General features: G+C 37.6%; 1 protein-coding gene across 1 annotated transcript; it reads right to left on the reverse strand.

Moving 5' to 3' along the window:
- Nucleotides 1–4,745: 4,745 nt before the first annotated feature.
- On the reverse strand, nt 4,746–12,451 carry LOC103424668 (protein transport protein SEC23 D). Its single transcript, XM_008362761.4, has 14 exons — nt 11,969–12,451; nt 11,752–11,814; nt 10,583–10,636; nt 10,309–10,481; nt 9,998–10,184; nt 9,703–9,848; nt 9,472–9,626; nt 8,631–8,712; nt 8,439–8,554; nt 7,135–7,233; nt 6,643–6,766; nt 6,018–6,295; nt 5,455–5,669; nt 4,746–5,353 (listed from the first exon to the last, which is right to left on the reverse strand). The coding sequence occupies exons 1-14, from the start codon at nt 12,294–12,296 to the stop codon at nt 5,133–5,135; spliced, it is 2,241 nt and encodes a 746-aa protein (XP_008360983.4). The 5' UTR covers nt 12,297–12,451; the 3' UTR covers nt 4,746–5,132.
- Between the last annotated feature and the right edge of the window lie 660 nt (nt 12,452–13,111).

The following is a 13,111-nucleotide window of genomic DNA, read 5'->3' on the forward strand; positions in this document are numbered from 1 at the left end:
AGTATCAAGATCATCAACTGAAGCTGAATATCGAGCTCTCTCATCAACTGCTGCTGAATTGGATTGGCTGCAACAATTGTTTCAGGTTCTACAAGTTCAAATTCCTCACCCACCAGTTCTTTTTTATGACAATCTTACTGCAATCGCACTGTCATTTAATCCAGTTCAACATCAGCGCACAAAACATATTGAAGTCGATGTTCATTTTGTGAGAGAACGGGTTGCAAGCAAGAAGCTCTTGGTTCAGTTTGTCTCTTCTTCCAAGCAGTTTGCTGACATACTTACCAAAGGTACGAGTTTGCCATTGTTCAATACTCATTGCAACAATCTCATGCTTGGACCACCATGAGCTTACGAGGGGATGTTAGAATATATAGGATATGGAGGGTGTGGATCATGACACATGTCATTAGCCAAATAGATAAGGCAGTTAGGAATGTGACTGTTAGAATAATTAGTTAGGATTGTTGGTAAGGGATTGAGTCGGTTAAGGCTATTAGCTCAGTACTCATCTATATAGTAGCTGTACCTTTGTAACCATTCAATTAATCAAGAAAATACAAGTGCAATTCACTCTCTCTCTCTCTCTCTCTCTCTCTCTCTCCTTCTTCTTCCTCTGCGATCTCTCTATTCTCTTTCTGCATATTGCTTAACAGTTACCACTATATCATAGTACATAATTCCAAAATTCCAAGTAGCTAATTAATTTAAATTCCAAAACTTGATCAGTATCACTTTCTTTGTATTTTCTGGGAATACATTGACTTTGAATTAATTTGAATACTATCATGGCCGTAAAATTGATATTATCTTGAAAATTTAAGCAATCACTTGTGATAGTAGTTTTTGTGTAGTGCTACACGAACACTCCAAATAAAACTGCTACTTTCAAATTTTTGACGTTTGGCCCTTTTTCTTATAAAATAAGGCCCTTCATTTTCACTCGCTTCATGCAAGCTACAAGTTCGTGTAATGTTTAGAAAGCAGTAATGATAATTGCTGAAGCCATTGAATATATATATATATATATATATATATATATATATATAAGTATTGTAGCAAATCACGTAATAAGAGGTTTTAAGTTCAACTAACATGAAGGATGGTGAGTTTGTCATAATTTATCACGGCAAGAAGTACCTCCACTAGCTACAAATATTTTTAGTCTATATATAGTCGACACAGTTTTTTACACACATCTTTTAAGACTTACTCCATAATGTATTTCAACAATTCAAACCATCTATCTCCACCAAATATCATCCCAATCCAAAACCATGTATGACTATTGGACTAAACGCTAGTTAGTTTAGTATTTCTTTTTAGAATTGCATTCGTCAATTTTCTTCACTATAAATGAATGTATTAATGATTTTAGATTTGTTTAATTTTGTGCAAGAATGATATATGAATGAGTGTGAAAAACGTAACAGAGTGAGCCTTAAGAAAATGTCATAATGTGTGTTAAAAAAATGTGTATCCCCCATCTGACTCATAAAATCATACGTGAATACCTATTATTAGAATAATTTAATGTGATGTCTACAATACTATGCGGCATGCATGCTACGGCAGTGTAGCAAATAACTTAAATTATTTGGTGATGTTAGAGAGATTAATTTTTGTAGACTACATGATCATCAGCTGTCACATCATGCGGTCTGCAAATGATGGTCTAAAATTTGATCTCCTTAACACTTTCTTAAATTATAACACATGTAGAATTATTAAAAACTAACCTTAAACCAAAATCATATAGAGTTTTATATTCCCCTTTTAGGATTGTATGGAGCTGGATTTGGCTTTACAATCGTCCCTTGTATATGTATTGCAAAAATGTTACTCTTATAACATTTTTCATACCATATTGGTACTAGCACCTTTATAAAATAGATAAGATCTGCATATGTTGGTGGACCCTACCTCTATTAAAGAAGTGGTACGAATGTGTTATGAAAATGTGGCAAGTGTAGCAATTGTTTAGTTAAATTACTAAATTTTAAGCTGAAATACCTTATAGTTGAAAAGTCAAATTAATAACTTGGTTCATTAATATTTGAAGATATAGTAATGTGTAGTTAAAGAGTTTGAAGTTAGAACTCACTGGGAAGCCACCCTGTGTGTGTATTTTGAACTGGGTAACGCTGGAGTTTGGGGTGGGGCTTCAACATTCAACTCATCATGCTACCCTTTCCTGTGGAGCTGCGAGGATTAATTTGCTATGATATTTAAGTGGAAATTACACGGTTAATGTCAAAACGTGTTGACCATTTGTATATATACACAAAAACGTGGTTCTACAGGCCGTAAGTTTTCATTTCTCATTGTTGCAGCTAGGAAACTATATACTGGATTTCGTGTGCCATTAACATGCCTAATTTCTTATTTGTTCTTCTTCTTCCTCGGCAGGCACCTCCCTTCTGATCGTGAACACGTATTTCTGATTTGTAAATGGTCCGTCGGTCCTACCTACCGATCAATCCCTTATTTGTGTTTCTCGGAAAAATATGAGAAATTGTGCAGCAACTTACTGCATGCAGGCCCTTGATGATTTCTTTCTTTCTTTCTTAACTAGGAAACGGATATGGATGCGTGCATGGAGAGCATGTAGATTAAGATATGAGCCCTGCCTCCATTGGCATAAGAGCACTTCCAACGTGGTGGAGGCCCCTAGGGCCATCCACTATGTTATCCACCCAGTGAATAGTTACCGCATTTTGCATCTCCACCCCTACACTGAATAGCCCTACACTGAATAGCCCTAGCAATTGGCAATAAAATATTTTTTTTTTATATGAAAAGCCCCAAAATATTGCAATCCATAACAAATCCTGCAAATTTCAACAACTAGTAAGATTTAAATTAAAAAAACTAAAAAAAATCAACCCAGAATCGAAAAACCCACAAGGGTTTAACAAAGATTTAGAGAAAATAACCAAAAACCCACATACCTTTTTGGTCTCAAATTCATCGAAAAAGGTCGAATCACCGAGTTGAATCTCTGCCGAAAAAAGCAAAGAAGCATAAAGCAGACGGTAGAGCAAGTAGTAGTTAAAATTCAGAGCTTCGGCGGAGCCTCAAACACCACCAAATCAAAGCTAGCGGACATAAAATCTCTCCACGCAGCCTCCTCTTTCACTCTCCTCCGTTCCTCAGAGAAAACCCAAATCCAAAACCTTCTGTAAAACTCTGTGAGAAAAGATAGAGAGAGAGCCAAAGCGAATGAATGACGACATCTCGATGCCATGTCAGCCCAAGTCAAACTGCCTTCGGGCTCTCGGGCAGGCACGAATCCACAGGCCTGCTCAGGCTCGCTCTCCAACGCACGCTAGGCTACATCACTCGAGCATTCAAGCCCTATTCCTCAACATGTCCCTCGGGCTGGAGCTGCTCTAAAGAGTGGCGCGTAGGACTTCATATGCAGGTTATCGCTTGTAATTTGGGAAAGTGTTAAATTATTTGTTGACCTATACTAAAAAAGTTCTAAATTATTTTGATACATCCTAAATACATATATAATGGTTTTTTTTCTTGTCAATTAGAGATTTGCCAACAAAGTCCAAATGGCCAACGGATAAAGATTTTGTATATACAGGTAGACCAGCTGCCTAAAAAATGAGAAAGGTACAAACGAGACGTCACAACTCAATGTGTTTACATGCAACAGACATCAACCTGGCATAGAGGTCTGTCAAACTATCAAAGAGATGGGAAAAAGGCCTACTTCCAACAACACCGATATTGTCCCTAACTTCTTAATTACCACTTGCACAGTTCGACAGGTGTGGGGTTTTATCACAAAAGGCAACGGTGTTAGTTGGTGTATTTATGATATTTAAACTCTTCTTCCTCTAGTCGATGTGGGATGTCCAACACGCCCTCTCATGTAGGACTCAATTAGTGGGTCGCACGTGGGAGATGCATACATCAGCAACCACGTAGAGCCAAAGGGACTCACACAACAGCGGGGTCAAAAGGACCCACCATCATCGCATTAGGCCAAGGGGATCCACCCATCACGTGGGTGTACAGGCCCACTTTCTGGCTCTAATACCAAGTTAAATTATTAGAGAGACTGGCCAAAAGCCTACTTCCAACAATACCTATATTGTCCATAACTTGTTAATTATGACCTACACAGTTCGAAGCGTGGGGTTTTATCACAAAATGCCTTGGTATTAGTTGGAGTGAAATTAAAATATTTAACTCTTAAATTTCTTTTCCTCTAGCCAACGTGGAAGATCTACACAGATAACCACGTGAAACCAAATTATGCTCATATCTTTTATTAGTTGGAGTGCGTATAGTAAAAATTGCCCGTTACTCTTCCTTACAAATTACATTTTTGAGGGCTAAATTGTGCTCACGTCTTTTATTAACTCTTCATGATTGGGGATGGCTCTATAACAAATGTTTCATTATAATATATAGACCAAAAGTTAATTAACATCACAAATCACCCAAAGATCCTCTCACCCAAAAAATAAAAATCATATGACAATTAGATTAAATAGTAGTCATTTTAGTGCTTCTTTATGGGACTATATTCGCCCATTTATTTGCTACATATAAACATCTTCAATAGTTTTAAATTTATATATATATGTGCCACAATAAAAGTGGCAAATTGATTGTCAAAAATTAGGTCCCCCGATCATTGAACTTTCAACAGTTACCTGTTGGTGTTCATCGCATTGGCTGAGCACTTTTTCAAAGAAAACAGTTAAAAGTTGTTCCACAAGGAATGAACAAAACATTCAACTTTTCACCACTGAGGATTTAAGGAATGTATAACATAACTTTCATGAAAACTACATGGTTCTAAATCCAAGCAATGGAAAATCCAGAAGCAACTTTTACCACTCATATTTTCATGATTTGACCAGAAAGTTGAGCTCTTAACTGCCTGTAACTATCTTTTACAACAACTAGGTAAATGTGATTTCTGGGTAATTTGTACCACGCACGGTGCTCTCGAATAAAAGAGAATTAGAAACCCTCGCTACATTTGGTTCGACCAGCAGAATAAACACTCTCAATGTCGATGGCCAGACAGAGCTAGTTGTCAGTAGACTCGGTACCAACAACTTTATGTGATTTAAGCACCCCCTTCCTGTACCTTGTGATTAAATTCAGATACCAGACTTCATGTATTCTAGCACACTCTGCGTAACATCCTCCAGAAAGGAAACAAAACCCATAACGCTCGTTATACCGCTTCCGTCAACATCCTGTTCCTCAATAAGATAATTCTCGAAAGGTGTAGCATCGTCCTGCCCTCCTCTGATAAATATGAGTTTGGGGGTGATGCATCTCTCTTTCTTCAAATTGTTGATCACAGTCCGCAACAAACCTAATAGATGTCTTACGTCATAAGAAAAGCACTGCCAGATTCCTTCAAATTTGATAACCACCTATATGCTAAGAAGCTTCTGGAAATTATATATAACTTACAATCATGAGGTGGAGGAAAAGGAAGTGAAGGGTCTGCCGTTGAGGAATAGAACACAATCAGAGACGTAAATGCATCAAGGAAAAATATAGGACTACCACTGGTAATCAGCGCTGCACGACTCAGTGAATGGCGTGGGTATGCTTGTTTGTCTGGAGTAGAATAGGAGGTCAGCACTGGATACACGGCACGATGAAGTGAACTTGGTTCCAGTGCACTGCACAAAGTTTCCACAAAAGAAAATTGTGAAGTTTATGCTTCGTCAGAAGTGAGAAGAGAAAAAGTTTTCAAGCATCAAATGCAGTAATATATATGTACTGCAGGAAGAATTTCAATCTTCTTTGAACACAAAAATACATAAGACAAGACAGGGAATCAAATAATAACAAAAAACCTTTTTGTTTGTTTTTCAGACAATAGACTTTGTCCTGTCACACAAAATAGCATATGATGATGCATAAGATGTGAAAAAGAAAACCACGTTCCATAACTTAATCTTATAGTTCAAACCCAGTAACAAAATCCTTGAAAACATTTTAGTAATATCAGTATGTGCATCAAATACCTGAAAAGGCACTGCAGGTAGATTCGGTAGTCCGGATGAACACCTTCTTCATGAAAACGGAGCAGAGGATTTCGAAGCAATGCAAAAACCAAGCGGGGCAAAGACTGCAGTTCTGGACATTGTGTGAATGCAACATCAATCTGAGCAGTTCCTGCACTCCCATTCTTGTATTGAATTAGTTTATACGCTTCATTGTATTGAGCTGTTAGGATCACAAGCCAATCATGAAGCAATATTCTGCCTTCCCGAACTCCTTGCTCCAAAGAGGCTAGTATAACCTATAGAACAAAAAAAAACTGCTGGTGAGAAATGCTAAGTGATAAGAACAAAGAATTTTTTAACTTTTAGTAGTTTCTAGACGCATCAATAATAATGCTCGAGAGTTCTAGTCCACAACATGCCCAAATTTTTGAAGTGTGTGTTATTTTATCACCAAATATTTATCTGTTTCTCCATTGTGAATTCTATTAACCATACAGTTTAAGTTTATGGAATTAACAACACATTAGAGCAAAGGTTAAGCAATTGAACCCAACATCAAGTTAATTCACTCCAAGCAGTAATATATTAGTAATCATATAAAAGACAATATGACAATCTAAGGCACAGAACTGGTGGTGTATACCTTGTGAACAAGCAGTGACAGGATTACTTCAGGATCAACACTGTCGTAGAGTTCATTCATATTTTGGGCAACTCCACATTGTAATGTTCGGATCCTTAGTCGTCGTTTAAGGGAATACTTGCCTCTACAAAAAAAAACTAGCAGGCTCAGCCAAAAGTAAATATTAAATGTTAGATATCAAAAAGTGATCATAATTGCAAGTTGGCAGGGGCAACACACATAAAGAAAAAAAAAATTATGGAGGGGAGAAAATAAATATTAGATGAAAAGGCTTAATTATTGAAAATTGGCATCAATCAGATGCAAGCATGAGAGAAGTAGCTTCTAAGTTCTATTAACATACTTAGGTTAAATAACTATTTGACACCAAATTCAATGTAAGTATATAGACAAAATGCAATGTAATGTTGAATTAAAAAAGCAAGATAACTTCTGTGGTAGTAAGATGATTACAAATTTAAGAACATAGGCTGTCTGTAAAACTAACCATACCTACTTGAGGACACGGATGTTGAATCGGAGAGCTCCTTAGGAGGCAGTACAACAGTGTATTGAAATGCAATCTGTATAATAGGAGGCTCTGATCCATGTCTGCAAAATACAATAGTGAACCCAGGATTGGATTAGAATGCACATCACACAAGCACGGATTTACATCCGTAAATGATAGAAATCAGTAATATTCTGGCCAATAATTAAGAACTACAATGTGCAACAGATGATTGGTAAAATTCATAGTATTTGAAAGTAGCATTCACTCTTCTATATATGATTAACCTGTATTGCGTTAATGGTTGCCAAGAGAAGACAATGGGGGAGGAGCATGGCAGGCGGAGGGGAGGGGTTTTTTTTTTTTTTTTGGTTTTGGGGGGGGGGGGGGGGGGGGGGGGTGGGTTTGGAAGGAGGAGAAGAACAGCAGCAGGAGGGAGGAGATCTTTTACTCTCTTTTTTCACAAAAAGAAAAAGATCATTTACTGAAATCCCTTTAGAAATATTTAATTGGTTATAATTTGTGGATTTTGAGTCAATTGAGCAATTGAGAAAAGCAGCAGCAGGAGGGAGGAATATTTCTTCCCCATACTTATTTATTAAAGTTTCTCTAGAAATATTTCATTGGTTGTAATGAAATATTAAAATTTTATAGACCAAATTTCAGGGTGCCCATATTTTGTAATTACTTCATGTTCTCTCAAAACTTAATTGACTACGAGCATAGAAAAATCTAGAATACTTGACATAGTAACTAACAAGGATCTTTAAAGGTCGTACCCAGTGCACAAGGCTCCCGCTTTACGCAGGGTCTAGGAGAGGTGAATGTCGGCTAGCCTTACCCCCATTTATGGAGAGGCTGCTCCCAAGTCTCGAACCCGAGGCCTACCGCTCATGGGCGAAGGCACTAACAAGGATCTTTAATGAAAAAATTTTTTGAGGTAGAGAACTGGAGAGTTGGTATGCAAAGCACTGATCAATTAGTAAAACTCTCCCCCACAAATGATGGAGGTGGGCTGTGGTTTGGGGAAACATGTGTTTTCAGATATCTTTAAGGTAAGCAGACCAAGAAACTAGAATTCGTGGACCATGCTACAACTTTAGTAAAAAGAAAATAGCAACTAGAATAGGAAGAGAAAGTATGAGTTTCAAGTTAGGGATTTCAATATTAGAATAATTAGCTGCAAACAAACACCACTGAGGATCCTTGGTATTGCGAAACTCAAAGTCAAATGAAAGCTATCAAGAATCATTTGTGTTTAGCCAAAATAAAGATGCCCTGATGGCCATCTGAGGAATATACTTACTTTGCAAATCCCTTGGTGTCTTCAAACTCAAAGTCATAAGCATATGTCGCATAAGAATCACAACAGATAATGTGTTGAACATTCTCATACTGTGGATCCGGAAAGAAATGACCATACTGCAAAATAAACAAACGATATATGATAAGAAAATGATAAAATTGTAACTCTAAAATGAAACGACAAGACACTCACAGAGTGGCCAGTTTTGAATTCAGATGAGGTCCTCAATCGCAGTACACAACCAAAAGCATATGGCCGACTTAGCATTCGGTACCTGCAAATAATGCATAGGACAATCATCATAACCTAGAAATTCGAACTACTACTCTCTACAATATTAAGAATTGACGAAAATCTATATTGTTTGTCATTTATTTTATGGATGAAGAAGTCCACTGTATTAAATGTATTGATAAAACGTGTTTACTTATATAAATAATAAACATAAGTCATCCATCAAATTATTCATAATATTTAAAACCCAATGTGTCATCTCCAATTTACATAATCACACACAGACATGTATGCAAGTCAAAATAATACCACACTATTTTCTGAGGTATGCTCATATGAGAAAGGGAAATGCTAGGGAGATTAAATTTGTAGACAAAATTTGCAAACTAAATGATGTGTCACCAATAGAAATAAGCACGTGTATCAACGCTTAAGTAATAATCCAATCATCAACTTCCACGTCATTTAGGTTACAAAATTTTGTTTACAACTTAGTCTCCCTAGCATTACCCGAATGAGAAAAATGGGGAAGAGTTTGAGAGGCATTTTGGGATTTTGGGGCCTGATGGGCTCAAGGCTTATGACCTTACTGTCAACTAAAAAAGAAAAAACAACTATTTGTAACATTTTAAGGGCCCATTTTGTGCAATATTTACACATAGAGAGAGGCAGGCCTTGTGGGTTGCGTTGTGCGTGGTTGAAGCATGCCAAATTAAGACTATTATTCAATTTGATTTGAAGCATGCCAGATTGGGCTGTTGTCAAACTAATACCACTGTATTTTCTGAGGCATACTCACATGTCCTGAGGAAGAGTTGAGTCATCAGTGTTCGAATATAAATACAATGAGCCTCCACTGTCTACACTTAGAAACTTCAAAGACGCCAAATCTGTATACTCATTTGTAACAGCAAAAATGTCCACGCAAACACCTGCTTGAACAGCGACAGCAGCCTGTAAAATATGTCAATGCTTAGGTTTCCAAAAAAATCCCCAGCATACAGCAACAAAGATACGGAAGATTAACTACCAGATCTCTGTAGAATGGTGTCTGCTCAGGAAGCAATGCACGGTCCGCATCCTCTCCCTTACTAGCATATTGTTCACCATAACGTCTTGTATCTAGTTGCCCAGCTCCATAATCAGGAGGACCAGACAAAAAGGCAAAGACTCTACCTGCAGTTACATTCAAAGGAGGAGACAACAAACCTACGTCATGATTTTACATTGTCTGATGATATGAAGAAGATTTGAAACACTACTCATAGGTATGGTTGTTGGACCAAATATTACAATTTTATTAGCTACGAAATTCATCTCCTCACCTAATGCAAATGTACTTCCATACTCAGATCCAAGGTAGTTCAAAAGTGCTTCCATTGCCACCCCAAACCCTCGCCCGCCCATCAAAACACCATCAATTCCTTGACCAGCTGCTGTAGTTCTCTCCCATGAAGTTGTTGGTCTGAGCGTTTCAAGTGCAGATCCAATACGGTCCTTACAAGTTTCCACCTGGAAGGAAGTTACTGAATTTAGCTAACAAACCAAAAATATATATACCACCGTGAATTTGGGTGCAGAGAAATATATTGCACAAAAAGAAGATAAAAGTCATTAAACACTGTGGCTGACATACTGGAGCCAAAAACTGTAACAATGGCATGACATCTTCAAGCTCAATTGGTAGGGTACCATCTGTTTCCGGTGGAATGAAAACATTCTTTACAACTGGTATAGGTCCTTGAACATCATACAACCCTAATTTGTGGCTAAAAGTAGCAAGACCAAACAGAGAACCGGGCCCAAGAGCTGTAAAAAGAAGATTGAATGAGAGAATTTAGTTGTCAGGTACAGCATCATGAAGAAATGAAACAAATAAAATCTATTTCAAGTAGCAATTATCAACCAACCTTCCAAGGAGGCCAGCAATGCACTTTTAATAAGTTCCAAAAATTCTTCTGAAGCTGAAGTAAAATCCATAAAACATAAATGTCACTGATTTGAAAATAAATAACCAATTAAAAATAAATAACATCTCAAGAAGAGAATTCACAGATTAGATGCATAAAAGATACATGGCCAGAAGATCTTTCTCATATTGTAACTCTTTAACTAGATCTTTAGGCTTTGATTTTTGAAGAACTCAAAGCCAAGTGAAGGAAACATTTGATTAGATATGATACAACTAACTATTTCCTATACAATGATGGAGTCCAAGGATTTCCTCATCCATGTAGCCCAACCAAAAACATTGAAACTATCAACATCGACCACTATGTCAATATAGCCGACAATGTGCTTACATTTCCATTCCAGGTGCAACTACAATGCTTGAACACTTAAATTAATGTTCCTTGTCAATTCCAAATGGTCTCCTACAAATATGTGTTTTTTAATCATCTATATTAAAGTCCTTGAGAATTTTTTGCTTAGCTGGCAAGCATGGAAGAACGATGCAAACAAAACGCATGTAAAAACGTTAAATCTCAAAGATCCAAGTATCGAATTAAGTTCTCCAAAGTTCATATGTATAGCCTTGGAAATACAGTCATGTGAGTCTTTCAAATAATACCCTCCAAAATAAGCATTTTGAAATACATAATTGTTAATTTAAAACGAAATGAACCAGATGGTGGCGATCCAAACATGGTTCAAGAGTTGACACCCTCACCCATATCCAAACCTGAACAGCACCTTTCTAATTCATGAAAAGGTAACAGTAATCGAAAGAAAAACTTCTGGCTCTAGTGACATGTATACTCATGACATTAAGCTTCGAATTCTATATCCTAGAATACGTATCCCCAACTAAACCCACATATCAACCATTAGGAGAAATTACAGCATCCAAAACAAAGCAGAGAAATGAGTTGGACAGAACCTAATTGGATACCAATTCTCATTGTCAACAACAACAATGCGGCCCAACAACATGACTAGAAATCATCAACCTTATTTCGAGGACAATTATCCCAAATTATACAGATGAATGGCCATTATCCAATGTGATCCACTGTAATCATCCAGTACATACATTACAACTTCCTCCAAATGAATGACCAATACTTCAACCACTTACAGGACAAATCAATGACTGCAACGTAAACTGGGCGAGGTTGCATTACTTCATCCGACTCTTCTACTGCACAATAAACCGGGCGAAAATGACAAAAATAATATAAATTAGCACTGAAAACAAATAAAAATAAAAACATAAATTACTTCGACTTTGTGTTCATTTTCTCAGCAATCAAACAGAAAATTAAATCATAAGAAAGTGTGGGAAATTGACCAACCAGGAAGCTCCAGATCTACGAACGAGGACATCATTTCGGGGCAGGACTGAGGGTGCGAGTATCGAGCAATGGCCTGAGACGAAAGCCCCTGGGGGTTTCCGCACAGGGCACAGTTCCACGACCACTGATCCAGCTCGCAGAACGTGTTGAAATACGCCCAGCAGTTCTCGCACCTCGGCAGCAGCTGGCCGTCCGATCCGTACGCCGGCCACTGGCCGTTCTCGTCCTTCGTCGCGAACGGCGTCACCGAAACGCCCCATGGGATGCCTGAGCTCTCGTGGGCCCCGGCGTCGATCGGAAACCGCGACACGGAGGCTCGGACCGCCATACAGAGAGCGGGGTGTGGTGATTTTCGGTTTTTTTTTTTTTATTTTCTTTTTCGGGGATTTTCTCGGGAAACCAACGGCGGATGAGAAGTAGGATGGGTGCACGTTAGCAGCCTGCTGGTTATGCCACGTAGTGAACCAGTGGTTTTGTGCCAACTAGCAAGATGTTTGCTGATTTGGCATATTAGCTCTCATGCCACGTCATGAAAAGGTCCGGCCCGGTCCAACTTCAAAATTTCCTTGGCCAGGCCTAGCTTATGATATTGCCCGTTGGGATTCTATAAATCTGGCACTTTTTGATGTGAAAATTAACTGGACACACAAATTAAACCATATTGATGACAATTGTAGTATTAAGCAAGTAGGGATCGTTTTAGACCAGGGATTAACTAGGGATGCTAATCAACACAAATAAGACTCAAAAACACTAAACTAGATTCTATAAACTCAAAACTAATTTAAAACACTCAGAACAGCAAAACTAGATGAAATTGACTCAATTCTAGACCTAACAAGTGATTTGGACGAAAATAAGACTTAACTTGACTCAAAAGACTAAAAGCAAACAGGTTTTGACTCTAAAAACAAGACTTAAGAAAAAGGGATTTTGTTTTGACGAAATTAAAACTTAAAAACATAAACTTGTAAAACAAACTTAAGAAGACACGAAATTGATGAAATAGAATGGTGAAAGGCTAGTTAGAGGGTTCATTCTCCACACATGACATATGCATACAAATCAATTTCCAATTATCTTTCGACAAACCATGAATGACAATGCCCCAAATTAATTGTATTGAACTAATTAATTCTCAGA

The sequence above is a fragment of the Malus domestica genome, chromosome 03, assembly GCF_042453785.1.
Source record: "Malus domestica chromosome 03, GDT2T_hap1".
Classification (NCBI taxonomy): domain Eukaryota; kingdom Viridiplantae; phylum Streptophyta; class Magnoliopsida; order Rosales; family Rosaceae; genus Malus; species Malus domestica.

What these genes read in the sequence shown, in the direction of transcription:
- LOC103424668 (XM_008362761.4), bottom strand. Translation starts at nt 12,296, where the DNA reads ATGGCGGTCCGAGCCTCCGTGTCGCGGTTTCCGATCGACGCCGGGGCC. An exon ending in CGTAGATCTGGAGCTTCCTG is followed by an intron (nt 11,815 to 11,968) that starts GTTGGTCAATTT and finishes TTTATTGTGCAG; the next exon opens with TAGAAGAGTCGGATGAAGTA. An exon ending in CACCATTCTACAGAGATCTG is followed by an intron (nt 9,627 to 9,702) that starts GTAGTTAATCTT and finishes CATATTTTACAG; the next exon opens with GCTGCTGTCGCTGTTCAAGC.